The sequence below is a fragment of the Agrilus planipennis genome, unplaced genomic scaffold (assembly GCF_000699045.2).
Source record: "Agrilus planipennis isolate EAB-ADULT unplaced genomic scaffold, Apla_2.0 scaffold193, whole genome shotgun sequence".
Lineage (NCBI taxonomy): Eukaryota > Metazoa > Arthropoda > Insecta > Coleoptera > Buprestidae > Agrilus > Agrilus planipennis.
Genome location: NW_020442456.1, coordinates 525,925 through 541,525, shown reverse-complemented (window position 1 = coordinate 541,525; position 15,601 = coordinate 525,925). Strand labels below are relative to the sequence as shown.

The 15,601-nt window shown below is 35.9% G+C and overlaps 1 protein-coding gene across 15 annotated transcripts in view; it reads right to left on the bottom strand.

Annotated features, from left to right (window-relative positions):
- Nucleotides 1–434: 434 nt before the first annotated feature.
- LOC108736784 overlaps nucleotides 435–15,601 on the bottom strand; it is a 37,296-nt gene continuing 22,129 nt past the window's right edge. For 2 of the 15 annotated variants that reach the window (XM_018469348.1, XM_025980576.1), the window contains 7 exons: nucleotides 2,055–3,328; nucleotides 1,755–1,963; nucleotides 1,600–1,695; nucleotides 1,388–1,537; nucleotides 1,120–1,331; nucleotides 860–1,059; nucleotides 436–792 (listed from right to left, as the gene is read on the bottom strand). In XM_018469348.1, the coding sequence (XP_018324850.1) occupies nucleotides 500–792; nucleotides 860–1,059; nucleotides 1,120–1,331; nucleotides 1,388–1,537; nucleotides 1,600–1,695; nucleotides 1,755–1,790 (987 nt within the window). In that variant the 5' untranslated portion in view covers nucleotides 1,791–1,963; nucleotides 2,055–3,328 and the 3' untranslated portion in view covers nucleotides 436–499. The other 13 variants (XM_018469351.1, XM_018469345.1, XM_018469352.1 and 10 more) reach the window with 13 other exon arrangements.

Here is a 15,601-nt window from a genome sequence, read left to right as displayed (position 1 = left end):
TCTACTATTGATTTCACATTATCATTCCTATTTTCCAATCGTTAATAGCGTTAGCAGCGTTCATGTTTGACTATTCTTGTGTTGATGCTGCGTTTTGTGGTACCAATGTAGACTGCTCCGCAGTAACAAGGGATTCTATAAACACCGACGGATGTTAAAGGGTCTCTAGGATCTTTAGCCGATCTTATTAAGGTTCGTAGCTGTTATGTGGGTTTGAAGAAGGTTCTGATGTTATGACTCTTCGATAACTTCCCAATGCGTGACCGTTTTAATATATGGTAGGGAGGCGAAACCTACGGGCGGTAGTTCAGGTATCTCCGGCGCAGTTCTCCTGGGATGAAGGGCACGTTTGATCTCCTGGACGTATAGCCATTGGATTGAATGGCTTGATCTAGTTTACTTGGAACAATGAGCGAACTACTGGAAGTGTATACAGCAAAAAAAAAAACATTGCACCGTACAAATATATTGAGTACATTTCTTAAGTAAGATTAACAGTTTATTGTTTTCTTTTAACTATTTCCAGTACCACATTAAGTGTAGTCTGCATGGCGCTATACATTCGTTCTTGCCTTTCGGCGTCTTCTGCCAAACGTTTTTCTCTTTCGAGCTCCAACTGCAACCGTTTAGATTCGTTTTTTACTTCAGCCCTTCTTATCTCAGCCTCCAATTCAAAACGCCGCCGTTCCATTTCCATGTCATGGCGCAACTTTAATTCGACTAAATTTTCTTCTTTGTTATTCTTTTGCCGCTTCTGCCCGGACGTACTGGGCTCAGGGGCCGCGTCAGGATCTTCACAAAGTCAGTGGGAACATCATTATTGCTATAATTATTATTAAGTATACTATTGTATACTTACAAGCTTCTTGTAAAATAACCTCCCTCTCTTTATCGGCAACAGCTCCCTCCCTTCGCCTGTTCCTATTAACTTCTTCGTCTGGTGTGTGGTCATCCTCGGCGCCTTTCTCTTCATTAATAGCAGCTTGGTCTCCTTCCACAATACTTATGATTTCTGTCAGCAACGCTGCGCGCTGTGTCTGTTGCTCCTCAGTTCCCTTCCTGTAAAACCGGAAACTAGTATAGTACACCGTCTTCCGCAATTGCACTTAAACAATATACTTTGATGTCAGTTCCTCATTTCTGAATTTTCTTAGTAGCGTCTCCACTCGCTCGCGCAAAGTCCTTGCAGAAACCACGTAGCCCCATCGCTCCCTTACATCTTCCGCTACCATATTCCATCGTGGTCGCCCTAACTGAAATGGATTGATGTTCAGGGCAGCCTCCAACACGTTTATGTCCCGTTCTATAGAAAAAATGAAACGGAGCTGTGGCTAAAAAACAACATTTGGAGATTATCAATAGCATCATTATCACACTGCGCTATTACTCTCTGGGAAATGGAACTACTGTTGACTGTCGTCGAAGGCATAGTTTGAGATGCACGCGGCGTTGCCCTTCCCCGTTTACTACTACTCTTACTATGCTGACTACTGTTGCTACGGTGACTACTTCCAGGAGTCGACTGCCTACGTTGTCCCTACAACAGGAACAAATTGATAATTTGCAAGCAGTTAACTAAAAACAAACAGCACAACATACACCCATGTATACCTCCGAACTTCCGCTACTACCATATTCTGAAAACGGCGAATTGCACTGATGGCGTCCACCGACCGGTTCCCATCCTTCCGAATTCTACGCATTACGACTTACGTTTAAGATCCTCAATTTTATGGCCTAATATAGATTCTTACCTCGTCAGCTGCTGAAGCTGTACTATGGTTTTCCATACTGTTAAAATCAAAACTGTGGTTTCAATAGAAACTACTTTAAGCAATACTATAAAATAACTTAGGAATAGGAGAATCCCTCCCCAAGGTTCTACGCTTTATGCATTACTTCTGTAGAAAACTATGTACTCCACAATAAGCATTCGTCATCTTGGCAAATTATTCTTTTCAGACTTCAGTGTAGTACAGAAATAGAAATAGAAATACAAAATAGATTATATTATTTCAAATAGAAGTTGTATAGAGTTAAGTATAATAACGTACTTTTTATTACATTTTGGAATTCCCCATAAAAACACAATGTCAATTTATTAAAACGTGCTGAATCTGGGTTGCACCGTTCTTGATTTATTTCACGTTTCTTGGAAAATTTGACGTTTGCAGTGTTTGGCGCTACATTAAATATCTCAGAAATGAAAGGACTTAGAGAATTTCCGTTTCTGGAAGAAATTGCCTATCATCTATAGGTATTAGATAGACACATACATTATAAATAGTATGATATTTGTCGGTGCCAATATTCACGAATTCAAGCAGGTATAACTTTTTCTTAAAATGGATGCCATTTTTTCTCGGTTAGTATAATGCAAAATTCAATTTCCATCATCAAGTTTTCGCAGTCTGCTACTGCAACGTACGAGGGTGCCATATAAAACTAAAGTACCAAACAGACATCTACGGCATAAATGCTCTTACGTAAGGGTACGTTCTACATTACGTGGTTACGCAAACTATCTATTACAGTGTTGCTTAAAATAAGACTGACCCTGAAAAAAGCTCTCCGGCAAACAAGGATTTTGCTTAGGTAATCGAAAACCTGTGTCAACCACTACCCTGGAAAGTGCACATCTTTTCTGAGAAAAAGTATTGCTTCTTGTTATATTCAAAAATTTGAATGATAACATTTTGAATACATAATAACAGTATAATAATAACCGGACTAAACAAAAAACGACAATCTAGCTCGTTTGCTTCTGGAAAAATGTATTCTTATCAAGCGGCGCTTGCATTTCAACGTAAAACAAAGTGTCCCATCCTTCTTCACAAACGGTTAGGATGTTCTTCAGTTTACATTGTAAACACAGCGTAGAAACGCCCGTAAAATCTAGTGCCCTTTGGCGGTGACGAGCTTTGCATCCCCCCTCTAAAGCACTGATCCTACAATTATATCTTTCAGTATTATGATTATTCAGTACCTACACAACTATATCAACTTCATTGTTTTTATTAGTAATAAGGTAGTCGCATCGTGGTGCTATTTCAGATAGTTTGATGTCACAGAAATTGGTATCGTACATCATGTATGTATGCTCCCATTGTCTAAAGGGTGGGTCATCTGAAATGTTTTTTTCATACAATAATCTGTCCATTTAAGACGCTTAACTTCAATTGTTCTATGAGGATTATATAATATAATAAAGATGTATGGAATCACCAGATTTGAAATTCATACACTGCCTTTATCATCCGATTCTATAGTGGCTTAAGTTTGGCAATTCCATTTTGTGAACAAATACCCCAAGCGATTATTCCATATGCTGCAATTGATACGAATATGCTGTAGTAAATATTAAGCAGCTGATGCGTTGAAAGGTTTCAGAGTCTTTTCATCGTTAAAGAAGGGTGTTGTAGTTTCTTTATAAGGTTTATGAAATGTCTTTTACTGTTTAAATGTTTGTCGGTTATTATTTCAAAGTATTTTACATTTTTTTTGCTGTAATATTATTTTCTTCCTTCGAATGAGATGTTTACGGTCCTTGAAGACTTTTAGTTATATTTTTCATTTTTTAAAATATCGCAATATAATTATAATTATCATTTATTAATACTTACGTATTTACTATACGGGTGCGAAACATGGACGGTGGAAAAGGTAAGAAGCATTCGAAATGTGGTGTTACCGGCGAATGATGAGGAAACCGTGGATAGAGGTTAGAAATGAAGAGATATTAGAAAGAATAGGAGAACAGAGGGCTCTATGCAAGTCAATAAAAATAAACGAGATGGATTTGTAAGACACTTTCTCAGGCATGAAGGTCTAGTCAGAGACATATTAGAGCGGAAAAGGGAGTTAGAAGGGGTAGAGATAGGCCTAGATTAGATTACCGTTCGCAAATAGTTAAGAATGTGGGTTGTTCTAGTTTTAGCGAAATGCGAAGATTAGCTCAGGATAGGAAAGAGTGGAGGTGCGTGTCCAACCAAGGACTGAAAACCTTATGATGATGATAATTACGTGGGCAATTATTTTTCGGTGAGTTTTTAATAGAACAGGTCTTTCCCCTTTGGATATGAAAACAGCGAGCTCAGCATGGTCTCCTTCGGTACCGCACGCGATTTCATGTGTACCAATATTGAAAGTTCCAATTTCAACTGTTTATGCTCTATTTATGAGGTAAACCTGCATTAATCTGTATACTGTTATCAGATACTGATATCTCTCGTTTAGTGCATTGGTTAAGAATCGTATGCATTCTACCAATACCAGGAAGAACACTCTGCCCTGTAGTTTTGTATATTGTTTTAATGTGCTAAAGTCAAAAATGGGTAGGATGCCTATCGTTAATTCCGCGGAGTTTAGTGTCAATACAATTCGGTTATTGCATTTATTGTTATCTGCGCCTCCGTTACTACCATTGCTACGTGCATTCCCATTCCCACTGCATCACATATGCAATTAGTAGTTCTCGCAAGTTGCATTGCAGTCTCCGTTTTTTATCCATGTTGGAAATGCGGCATCACCTCTTCGATACATTTTATCTATTTAGATGTAGATTATTCTTTCAGCAACATTTTCCATAATATTAGGTAAAGTGATAGGTCTAAAACTAGTGGCTTGTTTGGGGTCTTTTCCCTTTCTGAGTATGAAAATTCGTTCCCCAATCTTCCATTTGTTTGGAATACATCCTCGTTTCAAGGTGTGGCTGACAATATGCATGAGTTGAACCATGCATGCAGGTCTCACATTCTTGATTGCATTGGCTTGTATGCCATCTATCCTTGGAATTCTATTACGTTTTAATTTTTTTATTTCCCAACGAAGTTCGATTATCACCACTCCTCCAACAGTTTCTTGAATGCATCTACCATTTATCGTTTGTAGTCTGTTTTCCATATTTATTTTTTCTACAATACGAATTTCACCTACTTTATGTGTTAAGCATCTCTATTTTTGCGTTCGCAAGGATAGTGATAGATTCTTTGCAGTGATGGTTCTATCTCTCCTTCGGGTTTTGTAGGTATTTGTCTGTTGTTATGTCTAATTGTATAGATTTGAAATTTTTACATCCATCACAAAAAGTACTGTGGTCTTGCTTTCTTAATGTCGTAGCCATTTCTATTTTCGACCTATTGTTGTATTTCACCTAAATCTGAACTCCAATGTGTAAATATTTTTGATGATGGCTTTTTTTATTCTTTTCCTTTCCAAACTTCCGACTATAAGTAAGTATTTTAATCTCCTATTCATTGAGTAAGTCGATAACTATTTTGTGTGTTTCTATGTCCTTTGACTGAATGTATAATTTTATTAATTTTTGTAATTGATTTGCATTCTACTAAATGCACTTTATTGATTCCTCTGAGTCTGTGATTTGTTTTTCCTGACCACTGATATTGGTAGAGCTTTAAGTCGCTTTTTTTCGCTCTCGCTCTTTGTTCTTTCGTTATAATCCAGGGAAATTAGCTACTTAGAAAAATAGTTTCTTTTAGGAAAAATTTGGACTACGCAATTTTTTCACGTAAATTTCTTTTTGTTCATTTTTCTTCTAACTTTTTTTTGTTGATTTTAACGAAAAAAGTTAAATAGCCGAAAACAACGTTAAATAATGAAAAGATATATTAATCATTGGATATGAGAGAAGTATCTACACTTTCTATATATTCTCAGTGATCGCAGATTATAACGGATCAATAATTAACATTTGGTAGCATTATGATATGAAAGCCTTCTTCACTATTTTGTTGAATCGGTAAATTTTTTCTTCTGACCTTTTATTCGATTCGGTTCTTGTCCATATTTTCATATCAGTGTTTTATTTACGCTTGCGCATTTGCACTTGTATACTTGTACCTTATACGCTTATACATCGATATGAGCCGGTTGCCGGTTTGCTGCTTGCAAGCTATTTTGGGCTTGCAGAGTAAGCGTGACTCACCACGTCGGCTGCCGACCGCACCCAATCTCCGTAGGCCACTCGGTCTTATTTATGCCCCACTGATTTCCGTCTTTGCTTTTTGCCCAATTTGGTAAAATTTGAACAGTTCACTGTTTGTCTTTTGGGGCCCGTTTATGCCAATTTTGGCGTCGGTGCCTCAATTTTTTCCGCACCTTTTCGCTAATGTTAACAGAGCGCACTAGTAATACGGCTATTCACTACTGCTTTCTTGCAAAACCTCATCAATCGAATATGTGCAGCAACGATGCCGAATTTTCATCGGACTCGGTAGCTTTGTATTAAGTTTGGTAATATATCTGTTTAATTCTATGATATAGATCGATTTAAGAAAAAGTGTTTTTACTGTTGCATTTTTGTATTTGTATTTTTTTAATTACGTTAACAAAGAATCTGCTAAGTTCGTTTACACTATCTATTTTATGATTTTCTACGGGTTTAAAATTTCGTTTATTGTTACAAGGTTCTTGTCGATTGGTTCTTAATGTTTTTTTTAGGGTTTTATTTAATTAGGTGCATTTGCTAAAGTAACACTTTATCTGTTATTTGTTGAGTTTATTATACCTTGTCTTATCGGATTTTTCCTTTCATATATTTTCATTTTTTGAAATTCTTACCCTGCATGCTTCAACATACTTATGCTTTTCATGTTTGTCTATAGCGACTTGTGGATCTACTATATCAGTTATTTCGTCTTAATTCAGCAACTATTATTATTTGTTTCATGTCGATTTTAGACATGTTTTCGTGTATTTTGTTGGGTTTTACTCGCGTTGTTTGTATTTTGAGTAGTATTGAGTAGTGATCGGTTTTATATACTTCAAGAATTATTAGAATTTCCTTTGCGATTTGGGAAGCCTTTTATAAACAGGTGTTCGATACAGGTTTCACTATCTTTGTATTTCGCGCACATCCATTGTTTCCTATTCTGACCTTAAATCTTCACATTTCACTAAAACTAGAATGCCCTATCTTTCTCAATAAATCACAGAAACAGAAATCCAGTCAATGTACTTTATAAGGTTTATTGTGACTATGAAACTACAACTGTCGTTTCTCTCTCAATTTAGAAGGTTCCTTCAGGGAAGGATTCCGAGTTAATTTCCATGAAGTTCAAATAGTGCCACTTGTGGCATGCAAGATATATTTTAAAGGATATTGATCATCACAAGGTCGTCAGTCCTTGACTAGTTGGACACGCACCTCCACTTTTTCTACGGGTTTTACTGTCTTTGTATTTCCTAGTTGAGGAGCAGGAGCAAGAAGCCGCTATCATGAAGACTGTTCGTTAATTTTTCTCTTTGTGGGATATTGTTAATATTTATTAATTAAAAAATGACTAAGTGTTTTGGCTAGAAGATCAGTGGAATCAGATGATAAGGGTATTATAGGCCGAGAGCTTAATATTTCTTTTATTTCCACACAGACTCGATTTAAATGCATTTTAAGAAACAACCCCAGCTTCCCAATGACTACCAAAATAAGGAGCTAGTAACGGAGGGATTAAAGGCTAGTCAAGAAATCATTAATGACTTTGGAATTGTAATTTTTAGTTATTAATTTATATAATTCTCTAATTGCATCATTAGCTCCAACAAAGTTTTTACCTTGTCTGAATATACAACGCTCGATCTACCTCTACGTGTAAAAAGTCTGTGCAAAGTGGCTAAAAAGGTTTCAGTAATTAGATCACTAACTACTTCAACGTGTACAACTTTGGTTACAAGACAGACGATGACAGCTATCTATGTACTTTCACTTGTCCACGATGTTCAAAATGCCTTTCTTTGACAAAAAAAGGACCGCAATAGTCAATGTCAGTGTGCAAAAATGGTCCTTAATTGTAATTTCATTTTTAGGCAACGCTCAACCCGTGATATATTCCGTTATTGTCGGTTTAGCGGGAAGACAAATTACGCATTTTTAATTGTTTGTTTAATCAATTATTTGTTGAATAAATGCTGAAGTCACTTGAACACCACTATGTTGGTACCTAAATTTTTTACGGTAGATGAGCCTCACGAATAATTAAATTTGTGGCATGGTGATTATTAACTAATTAATAAGAATTCATTTGCTTGACATTTTTTCTGTATATAACTTAGATTATGATTTATTGTCGATACGTATGCGGCTGACCTGTTATTTGAAATACTAGTAACAATAATTAATAACAACGTTTGTGAATTTCATTCCACCTTAGTACTGTACTGTATCATTATCAATTTTTAATGTTGAAAGATGAAGTAATATCGTGTCTTCAGAAGGTTGCTTAAGTGCTTTTAAGTTCACGTAAATATCGATGGTTAGGGTTAGTTACTGTTGCAATTTCGAACAATGCCCTTGTGTGATTTGCTACGATTATGGTTGGTTAATTACCTATATCGTTTTTCGGGGATAGATAATGCAATATTGTAATTCATTTCAGTTACTTAATGATTCAATTGACCTTGCAGCTTCCTCTGATAAGTAAGACCTTAGATACGTTAGTTTTTTACAATTAGTGATTTTAGTATTATCGTGCACTGAAAATTTAAATTGATTAGAAATTCCTGGTCAATTTTCATAAATTTGCCAGTTTTATGTTCACAATTGCACACCAGAAACAGTAAAAGCTATTGCATTTATTATTACTATATCTATATCCATTACATTTCTACCTTTTATCGTTAATTTCGTTGAATATTGTTTATTCATTATTATTAAACTCTAATCAGCGTTCGTTAGACTGGGGACGGGTACAATACATACTATTAACTATTTATTTACATATGATCATACCTACAACAATGATAACGGGTAATTATTTATAACTAACCTGGATAATAAAATAATAATACAATTAATAATACATTTTAAGTTTTTTTTTATTCCCGTGCCGGCGGTAGTTAATTGAAAGTTCTAATTGTCAAAGTTAACGGATTTTTTAGACTGTTTATTTGTACGGCTGTGTGACACATGTATGTTCTACATGCTTCTTATCTGATTATAGAGTTGGTCGTTTATAATTTTCGATTTGTAACAATTGTTTAATTGTTTTCAAACCCGTAGTTTTGTACACTTCCAATGAATTATATCTTAAAGCTTTTTTGAAAAGAACCTTCACCACTTTATTTTACATCATTTACACTTTTTTTTGTATTTGTAGAAGACGGGAAATATTCAAAAGACACCCAACCATCCGTGCAACTGTTTATATTCGCGGCTGGCGGTAGAACTATTTTTCTTAATTTGTTTCAATTCGGGACGCACCTTATTTTTATTAGTTAAATGTTCTGTAGATATACTTAAGAAAGAAGATGGTGTAGACACAGATGAGCTAGGTTATCCCATATTAAGAGAAAAGTTCGAAGTAGCATTAAAAAACTTAAAGAATAATAAGGCGCCAGGTATAGATGGGATACAGACGAAAATTCTAAAACATGGAGGACAAGAAGTTAGTGATCGTATGTTTAAGCTAGTCACATTTACAAGACGGGGAAAATCNGAAATATTCAAAAGACACCCAACCATCCGTGCAACTGTTTATATTCGCGGCTGGCGGTAGAACTATTTTTCTTAATTTGTTTCAATTCGGGACGCACCTTATTTTTATTAGTTAAATGTTCTGTAGATATACTTAAGAAAGAAGATGGTGTAGACATAGATGATTTTGGTTATCCCATATTAAGAGAAAAGTTCGATGTAGCATTAAAAAACTTAAAGAATAATAAGGCGCCAGGTATAGATGGGATACAGACGGAAATTCTAAAACATGGAGAAGTTACTGATCGTATGGTTAAGCTAGTCACATTTACAAGACGGGGAAAATCACAGAGGATTATACACGGAACGAGGTAGTAACTGTACTTAAAAAGAGAGGCGCTGGTAGGTGCAAGACATTTAGAACAATTACCTTAACTTCCCATGCGTCAAAAATCTTAACTAAAATTATACAGAGGAAAAAAGGGCGGAAGAACTATTAGGGGAAGACCAATTTGGATTTAGAAGAAATAGAGGGACAGGGGAGGCTTCTAGCTTTACGGGTAACAATAAAAGAAAAAAGAAAGAGTGCGTATATAGGATTTGTAGATTTAGAAAAAGCTTTTAATAATGTTAAATGGGACAAGATATTAAATATACTTAAAAATGTAGGGATGACTTACAGAGATATAAGGGTGATATTTCGTTTGTATAAAGAGCAACAAGCAGTTATCAAGATGGAGCAGCAACATAGAGAAGTATACATTAGCAAGGGGGTCAGACAAGGGTACACACTGCCTCCGCTACTTTTTAATCTATACATCGAAGACGCGATCAACATCATTAGATATACAGGGGCAAAAGATTAGTATGCTTAGGTTAGCATCTACCAAGGAGGAGTTAGAGATAGCTTTAAATAAAATTAAGTAAACGAAAATAGTAGTATGCAAGGGAAGTAAAAGTAGAGAAAGAGCGAATATAAAGATAGGAGACGAAAGATTAGAAGAACTGGTAGATTTTAGGCATCTAGGAAATCAAATAAGTCGGAAGATGTAGTAGGGATATAAAACAAAGGATAGCGCAGGGTCAAGTCGCCTTCAATAAAAGAAAGTCACTTCTATGCTCGCGAACGATTAATTTAGAAATTCGAAAAAGATTGTTAAAGGTGTATTTGGAGCGCGGCGGAGCCAAACATGAACGGTGGGCGCGGCGGAAAATAAAAGGTTAGAAGCGTTCGAAATGTGGTTTTACAGGCGAATGATGAAGAATAAAAAGATTAGAAATGAAGAGATATTAGAGAGAATAGGAGAACAGAGGACTTTATGGAAATCAATAAAAAATAGGCGAGATGGGTTGATAGGACACCTTCTCAGGCATGACGGTCTAGTCAGAGACATATTAGAGGAAGAAACAGGAATTAAGAGGGATAGACCTAGATTAGATTACTGTTCACAAATAGTTAAGGATGGAAGATGTTCTAGTTCTAGGGAAATGCGAAGATTAGCTCAGGATAGAAAGGAGAGGAGGTGCGTGTACTACCAGTCTTAGGACTGACGACCTTTTGATGATGATGATGAATATGTTCGATATATGTATATCTCTTAGTTTTTTAATACTGACGATGTTAATGAAAAATATACAAAATTAACCTATTAGAATAAAAAAATGTGCATGCGTTTATTAATGGGTTACAAATCAGAGAATTGTAAATATAATTGAAACCTGCCATTATCTAAATTTGAGTAAAGACTTATGAAGGATGAAGTGCACCTCAGAATCACAAGCATATTCCGATTAAACATTCTAACAATGAGCATAATAGGTATGAATTCATTTCAAAAATTAATCTTCAATTTTTCCATTATAAATTATAATGATAATACACAAACCGATAAAATCATTAAAAGTAGAAAATCGAAAGCACTTTTTTAACCATACCAGGTAGATACCTTAAAAATTAAATGAAGCAATTGTACGTTTCCAAAATAATGTAAGTGAAAATTACCATTCAAATCGAGACCTATTTCGTATACTTCGGACAATAGTGACTGATTCTATACGAATAATTTAGAAACACAATTAAAATAAGCTATACTAGTACATAAACGGTCACACACAATCATCTTCGTAAAAAGATCATTTACAAAAAAAAACAAATATGTAACTACAATTTCAGATTATACAACTTCTTACGCTTCATTAAATATTTCACTATCGTTGAATAATAATAGCAAATTACAACATAAGTTACTAGCAATAGGCACCTATAAAATTTTGTACATGGTTTGATAGATTGATGTTTGCGTAAATATTCACACTGCAATTATTTCAATGCAATTTGTACATTAATCTTAGAACAGATGTCTGATCATCACATCAGATAACGTAGGTAGCTAGATGAGTAGTTGTACCCACACGAAAAATTCCGGGTAGGTATTTTATACTTACACACATGAGGCATGAGTATTGGTGAGTTTATATTTTCGGATTTACATCGAGAAACAGGAATGGTTCTGTTTTTTTTTTTCGGTAAAAGGTATTCTATGTCCTCTTCTGTACCCCTGACAATGATCATCATAAGGTCGTCAGTCTTAAGACTGGTTGGGCATGCACCTACACTGTTTCCTATCCTGACCTAATCTTCCCTAATTTCCCTAAAACTAGAATTACAGAGACAGAAATCCAGCCAATGTATAAGGTTTATTGTGACTATGAAACCACAACCGACGTTCCTCAAGTTAGAAGGTTATCCTTCAGGTAAGGATTCCGTGAAGCTCAAATAGTGCGGCTTGTGGTATGCAAGATATATTTTAAAGGTTATTGATCATCACAAAGTCGTCAGTCCTAACACTGCCTAAGACTGGTTGGTCATGCACCTCCACTTTTTCCTATCCTGAGCTAATCTTCGCATTTACCTAAAATTAGAACATCTTACATCTATAACTATTTGCGAACAACAATCTTATTTAGGGTTACCTCTACTCTTCTAGTTCTGTTTTTGCTCTTAATATGTCTTTAACTTACCTGAGAAGGTGTCCAACCAATCTATCTCGTCTATTTCTTATTCACATCCATAGCGACCTGTGTTCTCCCATTCTTTCTAGTACCTCCTCATTTCAAATCTTCTCTATACACGGCATCTTCATTATTCGCCTGTAACATCACATTTCGAACACTCTAACCTTTTCCTTTCCACCGCGCCACCGTCCATGTTACACACCAGTACAGCGCCGACATGTATACTTCGTTTTCTTTCTCTGCAAAGTGCCACTTCCAATGTCTTGGACGCGCGCTGGCAAAATCGTAGGTACGAAGAAAAAAGCTCATTATACTCTCGGCTCTTGTTCATTAAACATACTTTTTCATACAGTACCTGCCAAAAGTTTTATTCAATCATGAATAGTAGTGCGCGTCGAAAACAAGCGTTAAAGACTTTAATATGTCTTCAAATATAAATGAACATCTCGTTGATATTTTCAGTAGTAAATGGTACCAATAACAGCACATTTAAGCAATGCAATTGTAGTGGATAAAATGGTCAATTTTTCCGTGCAGTACTGTACGGATTATACGCTCCTTACCGGTTAAGAGTTTGACCGAGAGTTGTCTTCTTCCTTTTCTGGCCTAGTGTTGTTCTTTTCTACTTTTTACCGGTCAAACTGATGGTCACATCGCTAAAGAAAGTAAACGAAGTATACCTATACCGTATATACGCAAGTGGAGCAAACATGGCGTCGGTTTGGGTGAGTGCGCTACTCTATCTACTGACTCTGACATGTACCTTTAACCAGAGCCACTTTTAATAACCTTTTTCGAATTTCTATTAAAAGCATGATTTGTACGTCGGCAAACGGAGCTTACATATCCTGATGATTATTTTCCCGCGAAAGAAGAAGCAGAATAGTTTGAGTTAGGATTACTATCAAGAGATTGAGTTGACGTACACACCACTAAATAAATCCCTACTGTTTCGTAAATTGTGCTCGTCAAATTACTTATCGGTTTGTGCCATTCTGTATCCTTTGAACTGTTATTTAATTACCATCTAACTTTAAAAAAGGAAAGAGGGTTCTCAATTTGGCTGCATTTTTTTGTGTTTGTTTTCCGCTTACTACGCCAATTATAAACCGATTTTAATGATTCTTTAAGCTCTTGAATAGGGGTTTTAGTGAAGAACAATTGCATGTATTGGTTCCACAACTAAAAATGATTAAATCACAAAATACTACTAAAAATCGAGATGCGTTCTTGAGATCCAATCGGACACGGCCATTTTTTTGTTTTTTAAAAGTTATGCACTTTAGGAGAGTACCCTTTTGTAGGGAATTAAATTTCTAGTGTTTGTTTTCCGCTTACTACGCCAATTATAAACCGATTTTAATGATTCTTTAAGCTCTTGAATAGGGGTTTTAGTGAAGAACAATTGCATGTATTGGTTCCACAACTAAAAATGATTAAATCACAAAATACTACTAAAAATCGAGATGCGTTCTTGAGATCCAATCGGACACGGCCATTTTTTTGTTTTTTAAAAGTTATGCACTTTAGGAGAGTACCCTTTTGTNGACACAACCTCATTACGTATTTCAGACAAATATTTTTAACTTTTTAGTTTACGTTTATGCAAGTCGGTTTTTACGTCAAATTGTATTATGAATAACAATGTTTCATAAAGTTTTCGTAATATTTTTTTTTCTTCTGCCAAATATAATTAATTGTTTCTTTTAATTAGTTGATTTCGTTAAAGTTTCATCAGGCAAACTTCACTATTCAGGGTGAGCGGAAATATGATTCAGAAGTAAGAGCCTTTTCACAAAAGCTACAATTTATAGCGCTTCCGTTGCGCTACAGTAGCGTGACAGTTGCTAGTTCGTATATAACCGAGCGGCATGGACAAGAGGTTTATTCCCGGGGATGAGCAACCCACAGGGTTTATCCCCCCTCTCGTGGAGGGGTTTTAGTTGGTAAGAATCCGACACTACCTCCCTGCAGGGGGTGTCTTTTGAATATTTCCCCTCCTCGAGAAAAATCTAAGCAAAAAAAAACCTAGAGGTTTAGACCATTGCTTAGCATTCGGAAGGATGCCGATTCGATTCCGGGTCCGTATGCCTTAGTCCAAGTTTTTTGAGGTTTACTTGGATCACTTAGGCAAATGTCCGACTGGAAATTAGTGGATTGGATCCGATGCGGATCAGAATTGCCTGAAGATTGATCAGAAATAAATCAGGCTTTCTGATCCGCGTATGATGGAAAATCGTCACGCCATATATGATCAACATAGGATCCATTTGAAAAATCCATTTCGGACGTGCTTCTAAGTTCCATGACAGATCCGTTTGTTTGACGAACAACATTGCATACAGAATAAATCAAATAAAAAATAAAGTTGTGTACTATGATCCAGTTCAGAAATCGTATACAATCTTGATTTAAAGATTTTACCGAAACCGTTATAGAATTTGTAGCATTAGATTGTGATAAGAAATTGGTCAGATGACTGGATTAAAGGATAGGATACTCTACTATGATCAATTTCTGATCAGATGGTTGGATCACCAGATAGAGTACTGTGCGTTGATCAATTTCTGATCGGATGACCAGATAAAGGAATGGATTACTGTACTCTGATCAAAAACTGATCAGATGCCCGTGTTACGAAAAATCTCATCCGCATCTGATCATAATCCGGGTTCTCTGAACTAATTTCCAGTCGGGTGCTGGGGCAGTAATATTCCACAGATAATAATCTTTCACTCTCTTCTGTTTTCATTCCGTCCGTCTCATCTTTCTCACCGAAACCACCACCCATCCATTTCCACGATTCCTGAAAGGATGCTGAAGAGGGACTACCCTCCCACCTGCATTAGTGGGTGGTGGGAATGAAATACACAAAAGTTTTTTTTATGTATAGAGAGCGATTTTTTGCAGCGCTTCGATATTGTAGCCGATGTAGTAACGCATCTATTTCAAATTTAAAGAAACAGAAAATGAAGTCGCGGAAAAAAATCGAAAAGGAGCTTACTTTATTAGCGCTTCTAATAAATTAAAAGAAAGAAAAAGAATGTAAAGAATTGGAAATATTGAATAAAATAATTCGAAGTGGTGTGTATTCTGTCGAAACTGCCAGACGCGGATCGCGATTTCGATCTTTTTGGATCTCATCAGCGCGTCGCAGGC